Source organism: Zootoca vivipara, chromosome 3 (genome assembly GCF_963506605.1).
Source record: "Zootoca vivipara chromosome 3, rZooViv1.1, whole genome shotgun sequence".
In the NCBI taxonomy this organism is placed as follows: Eukaryota; Metazoa; Chordata; class Lepidosauria; order Squamata; family Lacertidae; genus Zootoca; species Zootoca vivipara.
In genome coordinates, this window is record NC_083278.1 from 99,356,211 (window position 1) to 99,383,869 (window position 27,659).

At 41.8% G+C, this 27,659-nt stretch overlaps 1 protein-coding gene across 4 annotated transcripts in view; it reads right to left on the reverse strand.

Annotated features, from left to right (window-relative positions):
• Positions 1–288: 288 nt before the first annotated feature.
• The window catches only part of THADA (THADA armadillo repeat containing), a 151,930-nt gene continuing 124,559 nt past the window's right edge, over positions 289–27,659 (reverse strand). For all 4 annotated transcript variants that reach the window (XM_035111205.2, XM_060273043.1, XM_035111204.2 and 1 more), the window contains 5 exons: positions 25,479–25,551; positions 24,507–24,651; positions 22,722–22,853; positions 2,568–2,722; positions 289–1,605 (listed from right to left, as the gene is read on the reverse strand). In XM_035111205.2, the coding sequence (XP_034967096.2) occupies positions 1,231–1,605; positions 2,568–2,722; positions 22,722–22,853; positions 24,507–24,651; positions 25,479–25,551 (880 nt within the window). In that variant the 3' untranslated portion in view covers positions 289–1,230. The remainder of the gene's footprint in view (positions 1,606–2,567; positions 2,723–22,721; positions 22,854–24,506; positions 24,652–25,478; positions 25,552–27,659) is intronic.

Consider the following 27,659-nt stretch of genomic DNA (forward strand, 5'->3'; position numbering starts at 1 on the left):
AATAATAATCATTTAGGTGCAGGCTTTCCAGCAGAGTTTGCTTTGATATGCATGATATTAGTATTCAGACACTGCCAATCACTTTGCGAAGCGTAGAAGTGGTATCCTGTATGTATCGCAACATGGTGTATAAATTGTATTTTCGTGCAAAAAAGGTTAAAATTGTCTTTTTCATCCTACACTTCCCAACTTTTTTTGGGGGGGGGGGGTGAATCAGCAATGCGGTGCATTGTGGGGTAGAGGCAATGCTTAACAGATGTGGAAAAATATTTTCAGTGAGGCAATATAACCTGGTACAAAACATTTAATGTAAAAATAACAGCAAAGGACATTAAACTTAATGACCATTATTAAGAGGGTGCAGTCAACCTTGGTAGATCTCTCAAGGAAATTTCTAAGATGCAGGCCCTTCGGAAGAATGACTAATCTCTGTGGTTAAAAGGTAAAGGGACCCCTGACCATTAGGTCCAGTTGCAGACGACTCTCGGGTTGCGGCACTCATCTCACTTTACTGGCCAGCATTCTGGCAAACCAGAGCAGCACACGGAAACGCAGTTTACCTTCCTGCTGTAGCGGTACCTATTTATCTACTTGCACTTTGACGTGCTTTCGAACTGCTAGGTTGGCAGGAGCAGGGACCAAGCAATGGGAGCTCACCCCATCACGGGGATTCGAACCGCCAACTTTCTGATTGGCAAGCCCTAAACCACAGAGCCACCCGCATCCCTAATATCTGCTGTTAGGGTAGTAATGAACTGTTTCTTTCATGGCCATTTGCTGACTGATTGGGAGTGCGGAGGCATGTTTCATGCTGGGTATCGTACTTTTCATGTACAGGTGAACAGCTTTTGAGCTGAAAGCACAAATGATGGTATTCTAATACTGAATCGCTTAAGCTACAAGGGTAATCAAGTAGTTGCATATGTGGAAAAAGCTTGTCTTTGTGTCTACGTAGGGAAAGAATGCTTTTTGAAAAAGCGTTTTCCGTCATGGTTGAAAAGAGAATAAAGTTTTGAACTCTTAAAGTCTAGTCTGGCACTGATGAAAGTCAGTTTTACTTCTTTTAGAACTCTGAGGTTTGTCTGTGAATGGATCCTGAGAGCATTCAGAGAAGCATTCATCAGCAGAAAAGTTGGGTGGAGATCCAAGAGATTGAAGTACGGAGTATCCAGGACTTATTGCTACAACGCAGTTCACATTTATGACCTATCTTTGTGTTCACAGTGTGGTTCACAAGTTGTAATCGGCAGTGAGCAAATCATACACATTCGTGTTTCCAGGTTTTCTGCACGTGTCATTTCCAGCTTCGAGCAAGCTTAGTATTTTAAGGCAAGTGGATATTCTTTCATTCCGAATAGTTAATTGCGTGAGCTCCGAAGATCGGGAAAATTCGGGAGTTGAAGGCATTTCTCCAAGAAGCTGGGCCACATGTTTGGCTTGATCAGATGCTAATGTTGTCAACTGGTGCAACTTTCCTTGATCACATGGATTGACATGAGTCACTGGTATGAGCAGGAAGAGGTGTTTGCGCAGCTGACGCACCTTTGTTAATTTCTCAGCCCAGAAATTTGCTTCTCCTTTGTCAAACAGATAGTCATTTTCCACCTGCACGAAAAGCAGCAATAATCAATGTATTGGCAATGGTATGAGATAAACAACCCCATGCAAAATTGTTCGCATGCACCAGAAAATAATTACTCAGTCTGAAGCGCGGCGTATATGCACGTTGACTTGGAAGTAAGCCGCTCTGTGGACACTGAATGCGCACCCTTTTTGATGTCAATATCACTTCTCCCAGCAAGTGCAGGAGGGGGACTGGTTTTTTTTAGAGAACACCTTAACTTTGGATTTGTTATAGTTAATTGTTAGTTGTTCGACACTGCAGTATTTGGTAAGAGATCTCAGAAGTTTTCTTAATCCAACACAAGAAAAAGAAATTAAAACTGTGTCATCCGCATATAGAAGGACTGGGGGGGGGCGTACCAGCCTTTTTGGGGGGATGGGCATTTTCTTTCTCCATTTTTCCTACTAAGGAATTGATATAGAAGTTAAATAAAGTAGGCGCAAGGACACACCCTTGTCTGACCCCATGGTAGGTTTGGATTTCCTTGGATAGAATGGCCCTGCCGGTCACACCTTACCCGGATCCGAGTATTTTCATATAGACTGCGGATGAGATACAGTAAGCGTCTGTTTATATTTGAAACGCTTAGCTTTTCCCAAAGTCTAACAACGGAATCCGAAGGGGGCAAGGGGGCAAGAGGCAGCGGGAGGCCTCATTAGGGAAAGCGTGCCTCGGTTTAAGAACAGCTTTGGTTTAAGAATGGACTTCCGGAACGGATTAAATTCATAAGCCGAGGTACCACTGTACCTTGCTGTTCAGTGAAATCCTACTGTCTTTCACAAAGTTAAATGTGCTCAGCAGAATACTGTACAAGAAACACTTCATTTGGAATTTGCTCCAATGTTAACACCTCTTCTGCATTCCAAAAGCACGCTTCCATGCGACCTTGAAAGAAATCCTGCAAAAAGCCAATTGATTGCACCGAGGACCCAAGCTGACTTACGAAGGTTGTAGTCTCTAAATCTTCTTTTCCTAGCAGCCACTCCAGTAAGATTAAGACCCCAGCGCTGGTCTGCTCCCACTGCTGCAGCAGTTCACACAATATAAAAAATGTTAAATCCAAAGCCATTGCTGCATTCACCACTTGGAAGCCAAGCTCTGCAGGGAGAAAGTAAAGATGGTTCTCTAAGTGTATCCATATAAACATGTATTATGCTCAAAACACAGGAATTGCTAAGATTATGCAAATCAAAACCCTTTATTTACCTTTAAAAAAAAATCAGCTGCCATTGTTCAACTTTTAAAACATGTTAGAATTTAGTGACAAGGAGTAAGCATTTGATGGCTGAAAGATAGTTTCGGGCAACCTTGAAATTATGAGCTGTGTGTGACTGTTTTAAATGTTTTTAATGATGAACTGGTTTTAGGTTTTTAAAACTATTGTAATTGTTTCAAACATGTTTTTTTAATTATTATTTATAATTGTGTTTTTTTTAATATATCAGTTTGCCGCCCTTCACTCTCTTGGGAGGAAGGGTGGGATATAAATTTAATAAATAAATAAATATACCAAGAGTAGTAATAATAAGTTGGCCACTGGATGGAGAATTTCATCGGCTTTTAATGCTCAGCTTAGGTGTCTTTTGTAAGACTTGAATCTCAGAGTCTAGCTCCTTCAGGACAGTTTCAATTTCTGTCCCAAATAATTTTACTCTCATGGACATGCTGTCAGGTGTAGCTAGCAGAAAACACAGATGAATGCTACTTGCGTATGCACCTTTCAGCAAGCGTAGGCAAAAAACCCAAAATAGGAGATTTTCCTGTTTTAAATCAAGAAATCGACCACACCAATATACATATACAATGTGTCCAGTATACCTGAAGGAGCGTCTCCACCCCCATCGTTCAGTCCGGACACTGAGGTCCAGCGCCGAGGGCCTTTTGGCGGTTCCCTCACTGCAAGAAATTAGGTTACAGGAAACCAGGCAGAGGGCCTTCTCTGTAGTGGCGCCCGCCCTGTTGGAAGCCGCCCAGAGTGGCTGGGGAAACCCAGCCAGATGGGTGGAGTATAAAAAAATAAAATTTTTTTTTGTTGTTGTTGTTGTTGTTGTTGTTGTACCACCAGCTGCTCAAGCACAGGGAGTAGTTGGATATTCCATTCATGTATTTGGGGGACTGGCAGAGTGAGGCTAAAGCAATGCTCCCTCCCCTCCATGAATTGGGGAGCAAAGCTATAGTAAAGGAAGAAGCTGGAAAAGACGTGGCCAAACAGGACCATCACTTTTGCAGAACCTATTTCCGAGGCTCAACATTTGAGCTGGCACATTTGCCTGCAACAGAGCAGCAGCGATGGCTTGCAAATTGCACCTCCTTCAGAGTTAATTTAATCTGCTTATTGTAGCAAACCCCCCACCCCTTTAATTAAGTTCTATTGTGGCCTACAATACTGTAAAGTCCAACAGTTCCTTACATCTCATCTCAAATCATTTATGCTGAAACTGTTAAGAATCTGGGCTATTAAGCAAGACATCCTTAAACTAGTCTCCCGAAAGAAATAACCAGCAACCAACCAACAGCCAACACAGAAAAGTTTAAAGGAAGTCCAAAATTTGGTGGTCTGCGAAGGGGAAGTTGTAGTCAATTGTTTAATATAAAATTATAAACTATTAAAATGTCTTGTTTACCAGCTTCCAGAGTTGTAGAAGGTGGGAGTTCTAAAGTGCAAAAAGCAAGCTATTTGAATGGTTAAAGTACAGGCCATCCTTTGTTTCTTCAACCCAGCAATTACATAAAAAGCTTAAGAATGAATACCACACACTTCAAATATAAACAATGGAAGATTTAAAAACTTTTTTTCAAAAAAAAAAGGCACAGGTATTTTAAGCTTCAGGAAGAACCTTTTTTTAAAAAAACAGAAAAGGTAGGAACTACAGTGCTTTTGAGTAGTCTTTGTTAATCCATTTAATGTAGAGCAAGACCTCCCACGCACATATACATATATCAGAAGACTTTTGATCATGCCAGAAGTAAACATTTCTCTTGGTAGACTACTATGTGGCTTCAAAAATATACAACCTTTTCTTCTTAATCCCACCCCCCCTCCGAGGAGAATTGTAGGAATGTACCAACTGTTTTCAACTATATTGAGGAGCCAGATATATTGTGCACGCTGAAGAAAGCATAATATATAACCTGCAGTTTTGAAAATGGTATTTGCGAACAAAGAAATTCTGAACTTCTGCGTTTACTAATCAATTCCCTGTTAGCTTATGTGAGGCACTGTAAAATCATTTAATCTCGGCACCAAGAAGTGTTTGCTGCTGAAGAACATCTGCGGTGATGTCCAACCTTAGTCATACTGCTGAAATCAATGGGTCTACTCCAGGCATCCCCAAACTGCGGCCCTCCAGATGTTTTGGCCTACAACTCCCATGATCCCTAGCTAACAGGACCAGTGGTCAGGAATTATGGGAATTGTAGTCCAAAACAGCTGGAGGGCCAAAGTTTGGGGATGCCTGGTCTACTCTGAGCATGACTTAGCTGATTATCACCACTCGTATTTAATGCAGCAATGGACAAATACTGAGCTCGGCCAATTCAATCTTTACAAAACGATGGGTGAGAAAGCATCATCATAGTATTCTCTGAAAGAAGTACTTCCCCACCCTGCAAAGCTGAAAGATGAAGGGAATGGAATCATTCAGATTATTTATTTTCATTTTATTGGTTTTTTTCAATGATGCACATATTGCACAACACAGAAATGGAATAGAACAAGAAATATCAAAAAACAGCCTACGACCTTCAAGCCATATTGACACAGAGTCTCTAGGCCCCGGTCAGTGATTTTATTCCTGCGCTATAGCCAAGAGACACTTTTGGGCATGCCTTGGTTCCCTCCAGGAATATTTTGCAGATCCATTCTGAAGATGGAATCGGTCTCCAGTCCAATTCAAAAATTAATCTGAGAAACCCGGACCTCTGAATCATTGCTGGCATTTGGCAGCAGCTCACAAACCCAAAGGACACTCATGCCAGCCGTGTGCATTTTCCATAGTGCAGTTGGAAAAGTTTTCAGATCAAAAATTACTGGGATGTGACATTGGCAGCACAAAGGACTACACAAAAATCAATCAGATTTAAACTCCACTTGCACATTCCTATAGCACGGTTTAATAAACCCTTTCAACTATAAGAGCAGCTAAGAGAATTCAATAGCATAAAAGTCTCTAGTCTACCCCATTCTGTATTTGTAATTTTTTTAAAAAATGGTTTTGTTGCAAAACGATTGCCGCCATTAGGAATACCACAGAGGACGTGTTTAGGACATTTTACCACTTGCCTCTTTTATAACCTTACATAAAACCTGGTTACTCAGCAAGGGGGGAAATTCAATATTTCTTGCATGTCTGACTAGCTGTTAAAAATATTTATTAAATTTCACTGCTGAGGAATTTTCGTGGATCTCATTTGCCCTCCCCTTTTGAAGACCCAAACTTGTATTAACTGGAGGCTGAGTCGAGGGAGGAAAGGCACCGCTTACTATGGTTTGCTAACCCAAATAAAGAAGCTTTGGAGAATAACAAGAGTTTAGAAACAGAAAATAATGTTGGAAAATATATGGGCCAAGAATTCAGTTGCCAGTTTGTTTCCTTTTTTTTTTTTTGGTGGCTTGGCACCGATTTCTGCAAGCCAGAAACACTACTTGTCGAAACTTAACCATGTGTATTTCAGTGCCAATACCACTTCATTAATATCACCAGAAGCCTAAGTGGAACACACACAGATACTACAAATTCCTTTCTCTCCACTCCTCCTCCCTAAAGCTCAATAAGCCATTAGGTTGGATGGTTATGTAGTCCCAGCCACCAACCCAGAGTGGGGGTGGAAGGCAGAATTTTCTACTTTCAACTGTTGAATTAGAGTGGAAATACGAACAGTTTTCCATCTGGTAAACAGGGGTACTGCTTTCTGCTCTTAAGTCCCACCTTTTCTCAGAACCCTCAAATGCTGAGTAGCCAAGATGCAAACTACCATTTAATTTAGCTCAGGCTGGCAACCATGAAAAAGCTAAAGCAATACAATCAAATAGAAAACAAAAACGTATTTAGATGTTTTCCCTTTGCTTTTAATATTCTAATCTAAAAAAACATATTTAGAATATGAACCTCTAAGGAAGTGATACACAGACAAAAGTCTGTCAACTTTTTGACCACAATGCAAAAGGGATTTTGTATTTGGGCTGCTTGAACCCAAGTAACTAAGTAATAAGCTACACGATGGCTGAAACTAAAATGAAATGTGTATGCGGGGGGGGGGGGGGGTTGAGGAAATTCTCATATTGCTTGTCCTTGGGGTGATTCCCAAACTGATTATAATTAATGAAGAAAAATGCATTTATTATCTGATGAAAACATACAGAAGGTCCACCTAGACAGATGTTCGTGGCATAGCCCAATCTAAATAGTGAATACTGCATTGATGCTCCTGTCCGTGAACATTCTCAGGTGAATGTTGGAGACACAGGTTGTCCTCCACTTCGGAAGATTGTTTCTTTTGTTTTAAAGCAAGAATAAGAAGGATGATTTTCTTATATAGCTTATTTCTATCACTTTTGCAAAAAGATAAAAACATGCACACAAGCCTCAGTAAGTTCAGAAATGTCTTTTAAAATTAAAGAGTTTGATTTACAGTTAACTGGCTATCAGTTTAAGGTCTCTTCTCTCAGCGTTACATCCAAGGACTGAGTCAATGTTGCTGTTTTTTTTTTCAAATCAGCTCTCCTTCAATCTTAAAAGGCCAGTAGAAAATTCACTCTAATATACAAGAGCACTGCTAATGTGGCTAAATGAAACTCCTTTAGCAAATGGTCAGCATCCTGTGATGGATGATCTTATCTTCATTTGTTTCATTGATCTCTCCCATCACCACCTCTGTCATCAATGCAGCCATATTCTAAATGGCAGAAGACAGGGCTCAGACAGCCTGATGCTAAATTAGTAGTGGCGACACTAGGAACAAAGAAGAGTGTGCACTTGTAGACAACGGACCTTGGAGACTGCAAAAGGCTATGCCTGGGTGTCATGGACTGCTTACTCACAGAGGAATGGTGGGAGGAACCAGCTGGAGAACCACCAAGGGAAAAAGGCTCAGAGCCCGGGGAGTGTTGTTGGTGGGATGACAATGAGTGGTCATTGGGAAAAGGTGTCGGAAGCTGAAGGAGTAACAGGGCTTAGTGAGCTAGGAGTTGGGCAGAGATAAGTCAAGAATCAGAAACTGAAGCTGGTAGGAGGTCAAGAAGCAGAGATGTGTCAGGCTGGTCACAGTTATCTCCCCTTCCTATTGTGACAAGCTTCCCTACCCCCTTTCTTCCAGAACTAGGAGAGGCATGAAAAGGGCGGAGGAGAGATTAGCTGCATGCAGGCACAGTCTCCGGGTGCTTGGAAAAGCCCTTGAGAGGAGGAGATACAGACAGCTGTGGGGAAGCAGAGACCAGGGCCGGCTCTAGGGGAAGGCTGGGTGGCGCCAGGGCGCCGGAGCGGCAGAGGGGCGCTGCATGGCAAAGCCGCACGGAAACCACCAGCTGTGGGAAGAAATGGGGCGGGGGCGCCGGAGCAATCTGCGTACCACGGCGCCAGGGTGCCCAACCTGCTTAAGACGGCCCTGGCAGAGACCTTTAGTCTCAGCAACGGATTTAACGGGGTAAGACCCAGAGGGAATGAGCTGCTGTGCTCATTGGCATGACACCCAGCGAAGTTTGTGGAGATCATATTTTTGCTAATTAAGAAATACCTCCAACTTTGCACTTTGTAATTACTGACTAGCACACACTGTTACACTGTGGCTCACAGGAACGTCCAAGAGGGAAAGCACTTTGTTGCTAATATGAAATATAACAGCGGTGCATCATAGATTGCAACTCCCAGGAGGAGTGTTGTTGCAATGGGCACCCTATTTAGGAGAGTGATACGTGTCAAAAACGCTACTACTATCATTGCTTTTTAAAACAAGCCTTTTAATGGATTGAACTATAAAAATATTTACACATAATATATTAAGGCATCTTGTCAGACACAGAGACTGTATCAGGTATTGCCTATGGCGCATCTTAAGTTAAACCCTTTCCACAGCTTGTTCACATATACACACTAGACTGTTTATACTCAAAAACACACAGGGCAGTGTTCAGTATTTAAGAACACAAAAGCACCATTGGATCATTTAGCCATCCTGTTTCCCTAATGCTTTCAGGAAGTCCACTATCAGGACATGAAGGCCAGCTGTCTTCCACTGCTGTTGCCTCCAACAACTAGTATTCAGTGCCTCTAGTATTTACTGCCTCTAAACCCAAAACCTCCATCGTGGCCAACAGTTCTGAATAATAATAATAATAAATAATAATAATAATAATTTATTATTTATACCCCGCCCATCTGGCTGGGTTTCCCCAGCCACTCTGGGCGGCTTACAACAGAAAAATGAAATAAAACAATTAAACATTAAAAGCCTCCCTAAACAGGGCTGCCTTCAGATGTCTTCTAAAAATCTGGTAGCTGTTTTTCTCTTTGACATCTGATGGGAGGGCGTTCCACAGGACAGGCGCCACCACCGAGAAGGCCCTCTGCCTGGTTCCCTGCAACTTGGCTTCTCGCAATGAGGGAACCGTCAGAAGGCCCTCGGTACTGGACCTCAGTGTCCGGGCAGAACGATGGGGGTGGAGACGCTCCTTCAGGTATACTGGACCGAGGCCATTTAGGGCTTTAAAGGTCAGCACCAACACTTTGAACTGTGCTCGGAAACGTACTCGGAATCAACCATATACCAATTCAATCAATATTGAAAGCTAGTGACGTATCACCAAAACCTGGGGAAGAAAATTCAGAGCAAGTTCTTTATACTAGATCCTACTGCTAATAAATTTCATTGGACGGCCCCAAGTTTTACTGTTAGGAGGTGTGGGGGGTGGGACTCTTATCTCTCCCCCCCCAGATGATGGGTAATTTCATAACCCCCTGTCATCTCCTCTGCTTAAGTTGTTTTTCTTAATAATTTCAGAGCTCTGGACACTTTGGCCTTTCCTCATGGTGGAGGTGCGGCAACACATTGATCATCTCAATTGCCCTTTTCTGCACCTTTCCCAGCTCTGTGACTGAGCCAATCCAGCAGGCCTGGACTGACAAACACTGACCTGACAGACCACAGATAAGCTGCAGTAATGGCCTTGGGCTTTTAGATTTGTTTACTAAGAGAGGGGCACAAGTGTAGATTACTAAATTTATCTTTGGAACAGCAGTGCACATCAGCCACCATCTTAGGCCATCGTTTGTTTGACACTGGCCAAACCTGGGGCTGTTCACAGTTTATGGCAATATTTATATTTTACTGAGCGTGCCTCTCAACAGTTGTGTGTTCTGGGAACTTGCTTTGTTTTACGGACGGCAAGAAACCTGTACAGGCAGGATGGATGGTTTGTGGTGGTGGGGAGCCACGGTGTGTGTGTGTGTGTGTGTGTGTGTGTGTGTGTAAGATTAAATGAAAATGTGTGAAATACTGCATGCCAAAATACTATGCAGAAAGTGGCTGAATCCAAATGGGAACACTGTGCCGTACCTGCATCTGCAGGGCGTACTCTATACAGACTTTGCAATAAAATGCATGCAACAACCTTGGGCTGCAATCGTACACCCACTAACAAGGAAGTAAGTCCTAAGGGAAGCGGGGATACTTTGGGTAGGCATGTACAGGAAGTGCTGCTGGGCATGCAGAGTTTGTATCCCTTCTGAGTAGAAAGTCTTCGTTTACCCTCAATGTAGGAGGGACACGGGTGGCGCTGTGGGTTAAACCACTGAGCCTAGGGCTTGCCGATGAGAAGGTCGGCAGTCTGAATCCCTGTGACGGGGGGAGCTCCCGTTGCTCGGTCCCAGCTCCTGCCAACCCAGCAGTTCGAAAGCACGTCAAAGTGCAAGTAGATAAATAGGTACCACTCTGGCGGGAAGGTAAACGCCGTTTCCTTCGTCATGCTGGCCACATGACCCGGAAGCTGTACATTGGCTCCCTCGGCCAATAAAGCGAGATGAGCGCTGCAACCCCAGAGTCGTCCGTGACTGGACCTAATGGTCAGGGGTCCCTTTACCTTTAATGTAGGTAAATGAAGGATAATTTAAATATCATTCTGTTGTCATAAAGTCCATATGGCAAGTATTAGCATATTTTAACTTGGCCCATGAAAAGTCTCAAGATATGCCAAAATACACTTCTTTTAAAAGCAATTTCTCTGACAGTCCCTTTTGTATTTTATTCTCCTTAGTGAAGTGTCTCTCCCCCTCCCCCCCAACTTCTCTCACACACTTGGCCCATCAGATGAAAAATTGTATTACGTAAAGATCTCAACACATCACAAAACAATGCCATGAATTGGCCCCAAATCACAATGTAATGAGAGTAAGGATGGGTTAACCGCAGTACCGCACAATCCTCTACTCAGCCTACTCAAAAGTAAGTCCCGTTGAGTGTAGTGGGTCTTACTCCCAGAATTGCAACCTATGCCTTTAAAAATGGAAGAAAAACCACAGCTATGTCTTTGTGGCACGCCAGTCTGGGTTGAAACATACTGCCTTGCTGAAAACTCGATTTGTGACATCAAAAGGGCAAAGGATGCAAAGGAACTGGAAGGAATCAAGGGATTCACTGGCAATTTCAGTGTTAAAACAGGGCTTCCCAGCAGGTGGCACCACAAAGCTAACCGTCCTACATGCCAAATGATGTGCAGAAATTATACCAAAATGCGTATAGACAGCATCTATTTTCTATATGTGCACTTCAACTGTTGAATAGCGCTAGACAGTCCTAAATATGTGCTTCGGTACAGTGCAGCAACCGTTGGGTTACAGAGCTACAAAGAGTACTGTATAGTAATGAGCAGCAATCCACTTATTCCGAAACCTATTTATGGGAGATGTGCATAGCCGGATATCAAGAATTAGAAACGGACCATGTGTCTGTACATGAATGCTCTGCGTTAACTGTCCTAAAATGAAGTTTGTACAACAGTATGATGATTTCTCATGGCCTGCAAAGATCTACATGATTATTATTATTTTTTAAAAAAGATTATTTCTATACAAATTGCAATAATTATTATCATTTTAAACTGTTCAAAAGAAAAGCAGTGCTGTATATAAGTTTAACTCTTCCTATAAAGTGAAGCCTTTTCCAAAGTGTATGAAATGAGATCAAAAAGAAAGTGTTGTCAGGAGAGCAGATACAGTAGTTCATTTACCAACAGAACTGTCTTGACCGAACCCGCCTCTACCTTCCTCAAACAAGCAATTTAAGGAGATAACTCAGATGCCTTGTGATGCCAATGAAATGTGAAAATTACATATTGACAGAGCCTGTTCTGGACAAATACAGAGTACGTTCATACGTTGGAAGTTTCAGTCTCAGTATGTTCATTTAGGATTGTAGCCTTATCTCAGGCATAGGCAAACTCGGTCCTCCAGATGTTTTGGGACTACAACTCCCATCATCCCTGACCACTGGTCCTGTTACCTAGGGATGGTGGGAGTTGTAGTCCTAAAACATCTGGAGGGCCGAGTTTGCCTATGCCTGTCTTATATCCTTGTTTACCAACAACACTCTCTTTTCCTTAACAGTTACTAAAATATGGCACCCTCTTTTCCTTAATAGTTACTATATTATTTCAAATAACTATAAAAACATTCTGTCCATTGTGCTTACAGAGCTGCTTTTCTTGTCCTTTTTAAAAAACTTTATTAAATCCCACAAAATTATATAATTACATAACACACAAAAATGCATTATAGAAAAACTACTATATTCACCCATGTTTATGTTATATTTAGACATCATAAATTCAGTAGTTTCCACCTATCTTCTTCTATTTTCTCTTTCTTCTTTTGTCATCTCTCATTCTAATCAATTCCATACCTTATACATAATTGCTACCTTCCAAAAATTTTGTTAACCATTCTTTCTCTGTTCGTGGTGATCTATTTCACCTCAATTTTTTGTTCAACCGGCATGCGAGCAGCTGCTATTAACTTCCATATTAACTTTATTCTCACTTAATCAGCTGTCATTTGTCTGAAGGGATCTCACTTTAAATTGCACTCTCAAGTGTCACTAAAAAAATACCTACAAAGGTCTTCGACCCTTATTTTCATTTGTCCTCAAGCTTCCTTATCTGAAATACTCAACAGAACTTTCAGCGCTTCAGTGTGCCTTTAGTTGGGAAGTCTCGTCTTAATACTAAGAAACCTTAGCAAAATAAACCTCATTGCAATTTGGCGAACAGTTTGCATCTCCCACTGTTTTGATAGACTTATCAAAGGTATATTTGCATAAGGATAAATGAGTGGTATGGTTAATTCCTGGTACAAACATGCAGTAATAGACAGAATCGAAGTCAGAGTCTGGAAGCACCTTAATTGCTAATGCGTTTATTGTGTCATGAGCTTTTGGGGACTATTACACACTTCATTAGATGCATGGAGTGTTATCCACAGTTGGCATAGTGGAAAAAAAGTGTAAACAGAAGCTTATGCAAGGTCATGAAATGCAAGAGCTACAGCATGTGACATTTCAATGTAAAGCTCAAATTAATGTTCATGGTCATTGTACTTATCTTGGATACATCTGAGCTTTGCATATAAACTCGTGGCAAACTCTACCTTTTGCATTTCGTGGCCTTTTGTTCATTTTATTTTTTACAACTGTGTAAACCAAGGATAAAATCATGCAGCTGCCGAAATGGGCTTATGCCATAAGGACCTAGTTTTTAAAGGTACTAAATGACAGTCAGTTGCAAAATTCATCTGCAAAAGTCTCAGAATTTGAAAAAATGTTACATTTATGTTTTTATAAAGGTAAGACACTGTTTCCCAAAACTGGGGTTTTGGGGGTGGGGGTAGAGAGAATTAGGGAGGGCTTCCAGTAAAAAAAGGGCATTTATTTAATGGCAAGACTGTGCAGCATCTTCTTCATTCAGCATCATAAATTTGTCCCAATACATCTGGCCAACAAGACTGATGGGGTTGAAGCATACCAGTTTCTACAGGATGAAACCTGGCTGCGTTTTAACTTCCACAACCCCAGTTTACACAGCCATCTCACCCTCCTCTCCTAAACCCTCCTCTAGTATTAATGCCCATCTGAGCAGAGGGTTTTCACACTTACACACCCTTGGGAGATCTAGTAAATCACTTAAAAGGAAGACAGGAGATAGGAGAGTCTTTGCAATGTTAGACATTAGCCCTGGAACTTATCACTGCCACCACAGAAGATGTCGTCAAGTCATGACGAGCAAGTGTGATTTCCAAACTTCCAGCTGTCTTGTATCACCAATTTATTTTTAAGGTTCAGAAGACACAACCGAACTCTAATCTCTCTACATTTTAGTCTAGATAAAATAGTCCTCCTACACCCACAGTCTATTAACTATATTGTTTCATCTTGTAGTTCATGCTGTGGTTTTAACACAGTCTCATTCTGGGTTACAAAAACAGGGTATTACATGTCAGAGATTAGCAAAGCAACTCTGGGGTCTAAGCGTCTGCTGTAATAGCAAGGCGAGTCATGCACTCGGGTTTCTTCTATTTTTTGTTTTGTTTTGCAGAGTTAGGCCACAGTTGGCTTCTCCAGCACCCAGTCTCTTTACTAAACTGGAAAATTCTTTACTTGGATTGTAGACGATTACAGTCTTCTTTCCATCTTAAACGCGACTGTTTGATATCAGAAACAAACACAGCTTACATATAGCTTCCTCTCTTTTAAAAACACACACTTCAAATGATGTAAGATTGCAGAATATTTTGGCCCTGCGTTTTTGAAATCTTTTCTACAAAGAGAACTCCCTCCCTCAGACAGCCCCAGCCCAGACAGCCATCAAACACACCACGCTGTGCGGGTGGATCTCCCCTAGGGATGGTCAACATTATTATTGTAGATTCATTGTAGCACAAGTTCTGAAGGATGAGGGCCCACTACACTAGATTTAGAGAAGTGTGGCGCTGTGGGTTAAACCACTGAGCCTAGGGCTTGCCGATCAGAAGCAATTCAAATCAAATATTATGAGAAACAGTTACGACAACAAGAGTCCTATTTTATTTTTATGTTTAAAACCATACATCCAGGGGAACTCAATTCTGAATTGGATTTGAATTGCTTTATCTGATACCTCAGCTTTGGGCGTTTCCCAGTTCTGTACCTTTAAATTTTGTTCTATTTTGCTGTCATTAGCTTCACTTGGAGATTGCTTTGTAACTTTTTGTTAGCTTTCATTGTATTAACAATGTCTACAATTCCAGCTTAAACTGAAGAAAGTAGGAAAAACCACTGGGCCAGTAAGATACAATCTAAATCAAATCCCTTATGAATACACAGTGGAAGTGAGGAACAGGTCTAAGGATTTAGATTTGGTGGACAGAGTGCCTGAAGAACTATGGATGGAGGCTTGTAACATTATACAGGAGGCAGCAACGAAAACCATCCCAAGGAAAAGAAAATGCAAGAAAGCAAAATGGCTGTCCAACCAGGCCTTACAAATAGCGGAGGAGAGGAGGCAAGCAAAATGCAAGGGAGATAGGGAAAGATACAGGAAACTGAATGCAGATTTCCAAAAAATAGCAAGGAGAGACAAGAGGGTCCTCTTAAATGAGCAATGCAAAGAAATAGAGGAAAACAATAGAATGGGGAAAACCAGAGATATGTTCAAGAAAATTGGAGATATGAAAGGAACATTTCGTACAAAGATTACCATAATAAAGGACAAAAGTGGTAAGGACCTAACAGAAGCAGAAGACATCAAGAAGAGGTGGCAAGAATAAACAGAGGAATTATACCAGAAAGATATACCCCAGGTAGTGTTGCTGACCTTGAGCCAGACATCTTGGAGAGTGAAGTCAAATGGGCCTTAGAAAGCACTGCTAATAACAAGGCCAGTGGAAGTGATGATATTCCAGCTGAACTATTTAAAATTTTAAAAGATGATGCTGTTAAGGTGCTACACCCAATACGCCAGCAAGTTTAGAAAACTCAGCAATGGCCAGAGGATTGGAGAAGATCAGTCTACATCCCAATCCCAAAGAAGGGCAGTGCCAAAGAATGCTCCAACTACCGCACAATTGCGCTCATTTCACACGCTAGCAAGGTTATGCTTAAAATTCTACAAGGCAGGCTTAGGCAGTATGTGGACCGAGAACTCCCAGAAGTGCAAGCTGGATTTTGAAGGGGCAGAGGAACCAGAGACCAAATAGCAAACATGCACTGGATTATGGAGAAAGCTAGAGAGTTCCAGAGAAACGTCTACTTCTGCTTCATTGACTATGCAAAAGCCTTTGACTGTGTCGACCACAGCAAACTATGGCAAGTTCTTAAAGAAATGGGAGTGCCTGATCACCTCATCTGTCTCCTGAGAAATCTCTATGTGGGACAAGAAGCTACAGTTAGAACTGGATATGGAACAACTTATTGGTTCAAAATTGGGAAAGGAGTACGACAAGGTTGTATATTGTCTCCCTGCTTATTTAACTTATGTGCAGAATTCATCATGCGAAAGGCTGGACTAGATGAATCCCAAGCCGGAGTTAAGATTGCCGGAAGAAATATCAACAACCTCAGATATGCAGATGACACAACCTTGATGGCAGAAAGTGAGGAGGAATTAAAGAACCTTTTAATGAGGGTGAAAGAGGAGCGCAAAATATGGTCTGAAGCTCAACATCAAAAAAACCAAGATCATGGCCACTGGTCCCATCACCTCCTGGAGGCAGTGAGAGATTTTACTTTCTTGGGCTCCTTGATCACTGCAGATGGTGACAGCAGCCACGAAATTAAAAGACGCCTGCTTCTTGGGAGAAAAGCAATGACAAACCTAGACAGCATCTCAAAAAGCAGAGACATCACCTTGCCTACAAAGGTCCGTATAGTTAAAGCTATGGTTTTCCCAGTAGTGATGTATGGAAGAGATAGCTGGACCATAAAGAAGGCTGATCGCCGAAGAATTGATGCTTTTGAATTATGGTGCTGGAGGAGACTCTTGAGAGTCCTATGGACTGCAAGAGGATCAAACCTATCCATTCTTAAGGAAATCAGCCCTGAGTGCTCACTGGAAGGACAGATCCTGAAGCTGAGGCTCCAATACTTTGGCCACCTCATGAGAAGAGAAGAATCCTTGGAAAAGACCCTGATGTTGGGAAAGATTGAGGGCACTAGGAGAAGGGGAAGACAGAGGACGAGATGGTTGGACAGTGTTCTCGAAGCTACGAACATGAGTTTGACCAAACTGCGGGAGGCAGTGCAAGACAGGAGTGCCTGGCGTGCTATGGTCCATGGGGTCATGAAGAGTCGGACAGGACTAAACGACTAAACAACAACAACATAGATTTATGAGCACTGTTCCTTTGTATGCATTCATTCTTATGATAGATGGGGTATGTGACTTTTATTTTATTTTATTTTATTTTAGTATTTTAGTATTATGTATCTTAGCTTCTTTGTTTAGTACAGTGGTGCCTTGACTTACGAATTTAATCCGTTCTGAAGGCACCTTCGTAAGCCAAAAAAATCGCAAGTCGAAAAACACCATTGGAAACGCGATTTTCCATAGGAATGCACTGAAAATGGAAAAATTCGTAAGTCGAAGCAACCCTATCTAAAAATTCATCAACAGGTTTACCACTCCTATCAGCCCATCACCCATTCCCATCACCCCCACCCTCTGACTATACATAAGGGTCTGGTGACTTCTGTTTCAGTGTATCTGAAGAAGTGTGCATGCACACGAAAGCTCATACCTATGACAAACTTAGTTGGTCTCTAAGGTGCTACTGGAAGGATTTTTTATTTTTATTTTATCTAAAAATTCCTAAGTAGAAAAATCCCTATCTAAAATCCCTATCTAAAATGTTTGATGGATTTCTGTATTTTAATGTTTTGTTGGAAGCCGCCCAGAGTGGTTGGGGGAACCCGGCCAGATGGGCGGGGTATAAATAATAAATTATTATTATTATTATTATTATTAAAAACGCCGCGGTTTCCCCCCAGATGTCGACACATTCGTAAGTGCGCGGCCATTACCCCCATTCGTAAGTCGAAAAATTCGGTTGCTGAGTCGTTCGTAAGTCAAGATACCACTGTACATATACTATATTGTTGCATTCATGTTTTGCAGTCAATGAATATATTTCTGATACCCATGACTTTGCTGATGAAGTAATGATGAAACAGTGAATTATCCAGAAATACTGTTCATCTTGATAACTTAATATACTTCAGCATCGTTGGAACACTTACCTTCCTATTTGATTTTTGATTTTTGACAATTGACTTTTTGAGTTGTGACCAGCAGAGACTTTCATAGACTTTTGAATCCTGCTTTATTATGTATTGAAGAGGATCTTCTATGAGTTGTTTATATTGTATATTAATATTTGCTGCCCTATTGACCTTAAAAAGAGTTCTTTTAGAATTGACATTGCATTCCCATGTAGGGTCGCGTGTTGCTCTATGTTTGATTCTCGTTTGAATTGCAACACAAGGGGTCTTTTTTTAGTATTTTATAAGATTGCTGGAAGGCATGGAACCTTCCAGGAAGGAAGCAACCGACTCTTATGCCCACACAGTGAAAGTGGTTGTGGTTCTGGGATGATGCCAGCTATTTCCGTGGAGTGTCTGGCTTTATAACACACAGCCCACCCTGAGAAGGATGCCAGGCATGGAAATGGTGGACTTGGATTCCCTCCTCAGCCCAATTTCTCCTGGGCAAATTCCAGGGGTCCTGTTTTCAAGTGTTGGGAATTAACCAGTAAACATATCAAGCAGGAACAGGGGAAAATGTCCTTGAGCAGGTATATAATATTTATACCACTGCTAAGTGATCAAGCCCTTATAGATGCCTAACATGTTGGGCATTTTTGTGTTTTTAATACAGTGGTACCTCGACTTACGAACGACTCGACAACCAAATTTTTCGACTTACGAATGGGGCTAATGGCCGCGCGGTTATGAATGTCTCGACATCCGGGGGGAAACCACGGCGGTTTTAGATAGGGATTTTTCGACTTACGAATTTTTAGATAGGGACTTGCAAATTTTTCCATTTCCAATGCATTCCGATGGGAAATCACATTTCCAATGGCGTTTTTCGACTTACGAATTTTTCGACCTATGAAGGTGCCTTCGGAACGGATTAAATTTGTAAGTCGAGGCACCACTGTACTGTAAACTGTCCTGTGATCCTTGGACGACAGGCGGTATAGAAATTTAACAAAACAAACAAATAAATAAAAATACCAAGCATCAGGGGAAGAGCTTTCTGATCAGAGGATGGTGTTTCTAGGGATTCTAGAGCAGGGGCCAGCAACCTTTTTCAGCCGTGGGCTGGCCCACCGTCCCTCAGACCATGTGGTGAGCCAGACTATATTTTTTTGGGGGGGGGATGAACGAATTCCCATTCCCCACAAATAACCCAGAGACGCATTTTAAATAAAAGGACACATTCTACTCATGTAAAAACATGCTGATTCCCGGAACATCCATGGGCCGGATTGAGAAGGCGATTGGGCTGCCCCTGGCCCCCGGGCCTCAGGTTGCCTGCCCCTGTTCTAGAGTAATTCATCGGCTGAAAGACTGGCAACCAACACCTTGGGAAGGTTTCTGGGTGAGGCTGTGAGACCCTGAAGACAATATGGCATTCCCTCCCTGTATGCCAAAGCTTAGGAGTGCTTGGCCAAACTGGTGGGTATATGTAGTTAGGCCAATATATACTTTACAGGCTAGACCACATGAGTGTGTGACAGTAATACAATCATGACACAAAGAACACTCGGACATTTATTGGTACTGTTAAGGTTACACCTCTTTTCTTTGTCAGGACTATGCACAGCGGAAACCAGAGCATCTTACGTGGGTTGGAAGATGTTTTCCAATGTGTTAGCAAGTATCAGAAACATTGCAGGCCTCGGCAGTTTTCTAGCAAAACATATTCAAGGCTAGCTCCACTTTCCTACTTTCTTAGGAAAGACCCAGATAGAAATATGTGGGATACAGGCATGGAGATATAGCTTTGTAATCAATTGAGACGCATGACATCAGAACACAACCAGCTGTGTTAGGTTTGCTGAGGACTAGGATGGTAGGTATACAAAGCAGGGAGACGTGCAGTCATTTCAGCTCAGTTTCAGTTTACTGTCTGGGGCTTCGGACATGACAACATGTCCTTACCAGGTGAGGAGTGGCACAGCCCATTCAGGTTTTGTGATACAGAAAAAGAAGCCACATTCTTCAGGAGCTAAGACACAACTTAAATATTTAGATAAGCACAATGGTTTCTAAATAGTTGCTTACCATTGTGTGCAGAGAACAAAGCCTTGTTTACAGTTACTTCTTTGTCTGAACCAAGATCATCATGTGCTAAGGGATTCAGGTGTGTATGAGTGTTACAGGGTTAGAAATCCTTTTTCTGAGCTCACACCATGAAAAGAGAAGCACGCCTGATTTCATGAGTGGAAAGGGGGTCAACACTCGGCGCCTTCTCACTTTTTACTTCATCTAAGCAAATGCTCTCATCAGTTCTCAACCCAAAACCAGACCTCTGTTGCTGCACCCAAACATTAGCCTCCCCCTATCTTTACTGGTCTTCCGTTACAGGATCAAGACCTTCCTATTTAAGGAAAGCATTTGGTCTTTTTGGGTAGGATCCTATCATTCTGCCCAGACACTGAGGTCCAGCACCGAGGGTCTTCTGGCAGTTCCCTCATTGCAAGAAGCCAAGTCACAGGGAACCAGGCAGAGGGCCTTCTCAGCAGTGGCACCCGCCCTGTGGAATGCCCTTCCATCAGATGTCAAAGAGAACAACAACTACCAGACTTTTAGAAGACATCTGAAGGCAGCCCTGTTTAGGGAGGCTTTTAATGTTTAATAGACTATTGTATTTTAATATTCTGTTGGAAGCCGCCCAGAGTGGCTGGGGAAACCCAACCAGATGGCGGGGTATATTATTATTATTATTATTATTATTATTATTATTATTATTATTAAGTTATTGAAACACTTGCCATAGAGCTTTTCTTGTAAACATCACAAGGCAGTGTAAACAAACAAATGAACCTTAAAGTTACAGTATGGCAAAACTTACTTGCAGAATAAATAAAACAGCAGCCAACATTAGGACAAAACAGGTATATTGAGTGGTTATGCCTACTGTAATTGATATGAATGTTCAGCAAATACCAGAGAGAGTAAGTTTCTAGGAGATCTGAAATTACATCGTCTCAGCGCCTGCCTCGGTTCAAAAACAAAGCAATTCTAAAGAAAAGGCGCTACTAATGAAATGTATGCTATCCTTACAATGTTTTTACTACACGCCTCTTTTTTTGCTGTTCGTATATTGCTGCTTTATTGTACTTTATTATTTCTTGCAAGAGGCCTTAGACTATATGAGAGAAGTGGGGCACAAATATTTGCAATGAAACAGAAGTTTTCCTGAATCCATCAAGCTAATGAGAGTGGATGAATTTAGATGCAGCATTCAGCATCCATCTATATGTGTGTGTGTGTGTGTGTGTGCGCACACACTTTTCCAACATGAGGAGTGCAGAATAAACACAGGGAAACAAGAGGTGATGTGACTCTTGCCAACAGTCAATGGGTGGGAGACCTGTGGACCTCCAGATATTGCTGGATATCAACTCCCATCAAACCCACCTTTGTTTTATTCCCATCGCAACTTGTAAGCCACACCCTCCACCATCCTAAAACTGAGCAGCAGACCCAGCACTACTGGAGAGATTCCTGGATGATGACCCCCTTGCATGCCAGCTGGGATGAGGTCCTCTGGCACACAATGGGAGGCTGCAGCCATGGCCAAACCAGCCTAACAACGTCCTGATTGTGCCAGCAGCTGAGCCGCAGACAATCCTAGAGGGAGATGATAGAAAGGCATGGCTCCACTGCCAACTACTATATTCCTCCTCTGCCAGGAAGCCAGGTGGTGCTGGAGATAGGAAGATAAGCCAGCCAGGAGTTTCCTTGGGAGGATCTAGCCCAGAGCCATCCAACAGCCCAGAGACAGAGAAAACAAACGGGAAAGCATTGGGGAGAGAGGACGACAACTCAGGGTGATTTAACCTCTTCCTCTCTTGTAATTGAGGTGGGGGGGGGGAGTGAGCCACAGGGAACAGGATGGTAGCTCCTTCCCACTCAAGACACCCTGGAACAGTATCAGCAGATGTAGGAGAAAAGGAAGCTCTAGGGAAGAAATGCCCCACATTAGCCTCCTGTTGGAAAGAGAGGGGACTAAACCACCGGGAGGCAACATATTGGAAATATCAGAATTTCTCCTTTAAAAAAAAGGAAAAAGTTTTTTTAAAAAATGGTTTTCTTGCGCTTGCATTGTTTGGAGTATACTCGGTAAAAAGCACTACATTTTACAGAGCTATCCTTAACCTGATTAGATTTCGAAGGAACTGTTTAGCATTCACTTTAAATTCAATATTTCAAGTGCAGTCCCTCACATTAAAAGGATTAAAGGAGAGGGATATATACATATATATATATATATATGAATAAATCTGTCATGGGCTTGCACTGCACAGATCATTAGCAAGACCATTACTACCTGACAAGTTATTGTTTGTAAGCAAACAAAGCAATAATTAATCCTGTTCCTCCTAATCAGATAGTTTGGTTTCTGTGTAGATTGGAACCCTAGCATGACTAGGTTAGAAAAGCAGCAGTGGGTAACCACATCTGAATCCATTAAGGCTGCTGCAAAAATAAACTTTTATTTTCAACACGGCTGAAGATGTCCTATATAAATAAAAATATATTCTAACACTTGAATACACACGAAACACACAGAGTTCTATATACTTATGAATCTGAAAAGGCAACACCTTCATAGCACTGAAGAGATTTTTAAAAGTACCCCTATATACCCTTCCTTCTGCAGAGGAATAATTCTCACACACAGTTAAGAAGAGGGGGGAAATGATATTGATATATTATAAACACAAAGCTTCCTTCTGCAGCTTTTGTGTCATACCTGCTAACAATATCAACCTAGACACATTGGCATGTGCAATGAATCTCTTTCACAAGTACTGATGGTTGATGGTGAAGAAGAATAATTTCATACCTGTTTTCCTAGAGATATTTTCTTGAGACTGAGCTTGTCTTATAACGCCAGCGACGGTATTCCTTACTATCTGCTCTTCACTCTGCAGCAGCTGAACAACACATCTCCAAAGGTGTAATGTATCAGACAGACCTAAGTATTTACAAAAAACGAAATGTTAGGAATATTTTTTTTTTAAAAAAAACAAACCAAAACAAAACCATAGAATCTTAAGAGTTGGAAGGGTTCGAACTTTCATCTAATCCAACCCCTTGCAATGGAGGAAACTCAGCTAAAGCACCCAGATGGACATACAACCTCTGCTTAAAAACCTCCAAGGAAGGTTTTTATATTTGTAAAATGTGCATAGCCGACAAATTCGGGGGGGGGGGTGTCAAAATTTTATCAGAAGACGTTTTACGACATTCTAGGTTACTAAAATGCCAACTGATCTTAATGGCTGAAGTAGCTGAAACTGTACTGTGCTAGATAAAGGAAAGACTCTGCAATAGGCTCTATAGATTGCTGTAAAACACACTCGGTGGAGCCGCCCTTGTAGGTGGTCTGGAAGGCACATTTAGGGATAGCGTACAGGGACATGGTCCTAACGGAGTTGGCTGCCACTTCGCTACCAAGGTTTTTACTTCGGCTTATAAAGTCCTAACAACAACGATCAAGGAGCAACGCCCCTATGAAGAAAGGCCGCAGCGTTTGGGATTTTTTAGTTTAGAGAAAAGAAGTGTAAAAGGTGGCATGATGGAAGTTCATGGCATGGAGGAAGCGGACAGAGAAAAGTTTTCCTTCCTCCTCTCTCCTAACACTAGAACTCATGGACGTCCAACATTGGAAGGTTCGGGGCAGATAAAAGAAAGAAGCGCCTTCCCGCAGCACATAGTTAAACTGCGGGACTCACTCCCACAAGAGGCAGATGGCGGCCACCAACCTAGATGGCGTTAAAAGAGGATTAGACAAATTCATGGACGGGAAGCCATGATGGCTAAGCTCTGCCTCCACAGTCAGAGGCAGCAATGCTTCTGAATACCAGTTGCTGGAAACCACAGAATGCGTGAGGTCTCTTTTGCTCAGATCCTGCTTAAGGATTTCCCACAGGATGGCTACTGTTAAGAACAGGATGCTAGACCAGATGAGCCAATGGCCCGATCCAGCAGGATATTCTTATTTTCTTAACTTGCAAGAGAGCCTTCTGAGTACTGGAGCCCGACTTTGGAATGTTCTGCCGCCACAAAGTCTGCCGACACTGACTTTGTCAAGTTTCTAGTGCCAACTGAAGACACACCTATTCGCTCAGTATTTTGATGTTTAAGTTGGTTATTTTGTTTTACTTTGTTTTACTTGCTCTTCTCCCCGGCTGAGGTTGTTTCGTTGTATATTTCATTGGTTTTAATGTGGCTTGCCCTAGGGTCATTCATTTCATTAAAAGTGAGCTAGAAATTGTTTGAATAAATTAAAAATACGAAGCATAGTTGAATGCCATAAAGTACTGTTACAGCAAATCATACCATGCAGAAAGGCCCATTTTCTACTGAGAGGACAGAACTTCCTGTGCTCTACCACAAAGTCACATTTGTTTCCTATATAACTTATGCACATCCTTAAGATTTATCATGCCTCTTCCTGCTTCCAAACATAAACATAGGATGCAAGCCAACTGAAAATTCAGCATATATTCTGATGATTTGGGTGTGTGAGTTTATCATGTGCTTTGTTCTCCTACTGGAATCAGTGACATTTAGAAGCCTAATTTTGGCTTGCTTGTGGTTACACTGCTTAATTCTATTTACTTACCCAACAGAAGCTTTGGACTGGTCAGAAAAAACGGCGTAATGCTCACAAGAATCTCTGCAGCAGCTAATCTGAGATCTGTTTGCTGTTCATCTCCGCAGAAGGAAGTGACTATGCCAACCCATTGTTTCATCTCTGATTTCACCTTCTATAAGAAAATTAATACTGGCTTTAAAAGCCTGAAGTATACTTGGAAACTGGCAATTAGAGTCAACAAGAAGGGTTCATGTGCTCTACAGTCGTACCTTGGTTCTGGAATGCCTTGCGAGTCGAATGTTTTGGCTCCCAAACGCCGCAAACCCGGAAGTGAGTGTTCCAGTTTGCAAACGTTCTTTGGAACCCGAACGTCCGACGCGGCTTCCGATTGGCTGCAGGAGCTTCCTGCAGCTAATCAGAAGTTGCGCCTTGGTTTCTGAACGTTTTGGAAGTCAAATGGACTTCTGGAACGGATTCCATTCGACTTCCGAGGTACGACTGTACTAAAACTGGTACTAAGACAGGAACTAAAAAGTAATAATAAACACAAAATATGACATTCAGTTTCTAAAGAAACAGCAATTCATTCAACACAGAAAAGGAAACCCAAACCATTGCTTTGCCTTTGATGAAAGAAAGAAAGAAAGAAAGAAAGAAAGAAAGAAAGAAAGAAAGAAAGAAAGAAAGAAAATAAAATTTGGCACAACAGCTGGGAGTTCACCACCACTGCTTTAAAAGTATAAAAACCAAAACAGCACTGCATAAATCAGCAGTGGACTCCTTTGCTAATTGTTCTGAGACAATTAACATCAAATCAATTCTGACATTGGTCTTCAACGTAGTACTTATTTATGCACTGCAGCCATAATCTCAGGTTTTTGTATATATGAAGCAATTAACTTTATAGGTTCATCAAAATGAACCTGAAGAACGGAAACACTTAATTTATGGTCATAGTAAAACTGATGCAGACTTGATTGTTAAATGAGATTTCCTTACCTCCTGCTGATCTTGGACAAGATGGATGACCAACTTTGAGGCAAATTTGAGGGATATACTTTGAATTTCAATGCTGCAAAATAAAAGATTAACACAGATCCACAAAGGTAAGTGTGAAATAAATGTCAAAGCCACAGCAAAATGCAAGTCAACTGACAAGCAGTTTAGCAGCCAATAATCTCATTTTCACTTGTTACACACTTGTTACACACATTATTATTAGCTGAAGTCAGGATGAAATCTAACAGTCCAACTTGTTACAGCTGCTCTGCATGTCACTATACAACCGGAGGAAAAACTGTTTTGCTTAGGCATGAGGTGGTTGTGCCTTGTGGATATAGAATTGCAGTAAAGTATGACAAACCCTCCTCCTCTTAGAAACCAAACTATCTAAGAATATGGAAAGGTCTATGGCTCTGTGGCTCGCCCTCCCATCAGATGCCAAACAGATAAACAACTATACAACTTTCTAAAAACATCTGAAGGCAGCCCTGTATTGGGAGGTTTTTAATGTCTGGCGATGGCAACCCAGTCAGATGGGCAGGGTATAAATAATAAAATTATTGTTGTTGTTGGAACGCTGGAAGATGAGCCCCTCAGGTCGGAAAGCGTCCAACATGCTACTGAGGAAGAGCGGAGGACAAGTACAAGTAGATTCAGAGCTGATGAAGCGGCTGGGCCAAAGCCGAAAGGACGCTCAGTTGCGGATATGCCTGGAAGCGAAAGGAAAGTCCGATGCTGTAAAGAAAAATATTGCATAGGAACCTGGAATGTAAGAACCATGAATAGAGGTAAGCTGGATGTGGTCAAAAATGAGATGACAAGAATAAATATCGACATCCTGGGCATCAGTGAACTAAAATGGAAGGGAATGGGTGAATTCAGTTCGGGTGACTATCATATCTACTACTGTGGGCAGGAATCCTGTAGAAGAAATGGAGTGGCCCTCATAGTCAACAAAAGAGTGGCAAAAGCTGTAATGGGATGCAATCTCAAAAATGACAGAATGATCTCAATACGAATCCTAGGCAGACCTTTTAACATCACAGTAATCCAAGTTTATGCACCAACTACCGGTGCTGAAGAAAGTGAAATTGACCAATTCTATGAAGACCTACAACACCTTCTAGAAATGACACCAAAGAAGGATGTTCTTCTCATTACAGGGGATTGGAATGCTAAAGTAGGGAATCAAGAGATAAAAGGAACAACTGGCAAGTTTGGCCTTGGAGTTCAAAATGAAGCAGGGCAAAGGCTAATAGAGTTCTGTCAAGAGAACAAGCTGGTCATCACAAACACTCTCTTCCAACAACACAAGAGACGACTCTACACATGGATATCACCAAATGGGCAGCATCGAAATCAGATTGATTATATTCTCTGCAGCCAAAGATGGAGAAGCTCTATACAGTCAGCAAAAACAAGACCTGGAGCTGACTGTAACTCAGATCATCAGCTTCTTATAGCAAAATTCCAGCTTAAACTGAAGAAAGTAGGAAAAACCGCTGGGCCAGTAAGATACAATCTGAATCAAATCCCTTATGAATACACAGTGGAAGTGAGGAACAGGTTTAAGGATTTAGATTTGGTGGACAGAGTGCCTGAAGAACTATGGATGGAGGCTCGTAACATTATACAGGAGGCAGCAACGAAAACCATCCCAAGGAAAAGGAAATGCAAGAAAGCAAAATGGTTGTCCAACGAGGCCTTACAAATAGCGGAGGAGAGGAGGCAAGCAAAATGCAAGGGAGATAGGGAAAGATACAGGAAACTGAATGCAGATTTCCAAAAAACAGCAAGGAGAGACAAGAGGGTCTTCTTAAATGAGCAATGCAAAGAAATAGAGGAAAAACAATAGAATGGGGAAAACCAGAGATCTGTTCAAGAAAATTGGAGATATGAAAGGAACATTTCGTACAAAGATTACCATAATCAAGGACAAAAGTGGTAAGGACCTAACAGAAGCAGAAGACATCAAGAAGAGGTGGCAAGAATACACAGAGGAATTATACCAGAAAGATATGGAGGTCTCGTACACCCCAGGTAGTGTGGTTGCTGACCTTGAGCCAGACATCTTGGAGAGTGAAGTCAAATGGGCCTTAGAAAGCACTGCTAATAACAAGGCCAGTGGAAGTGATGATATTCCAGCTGAACTATTTAAAATTTTAAAAGATGATGCTG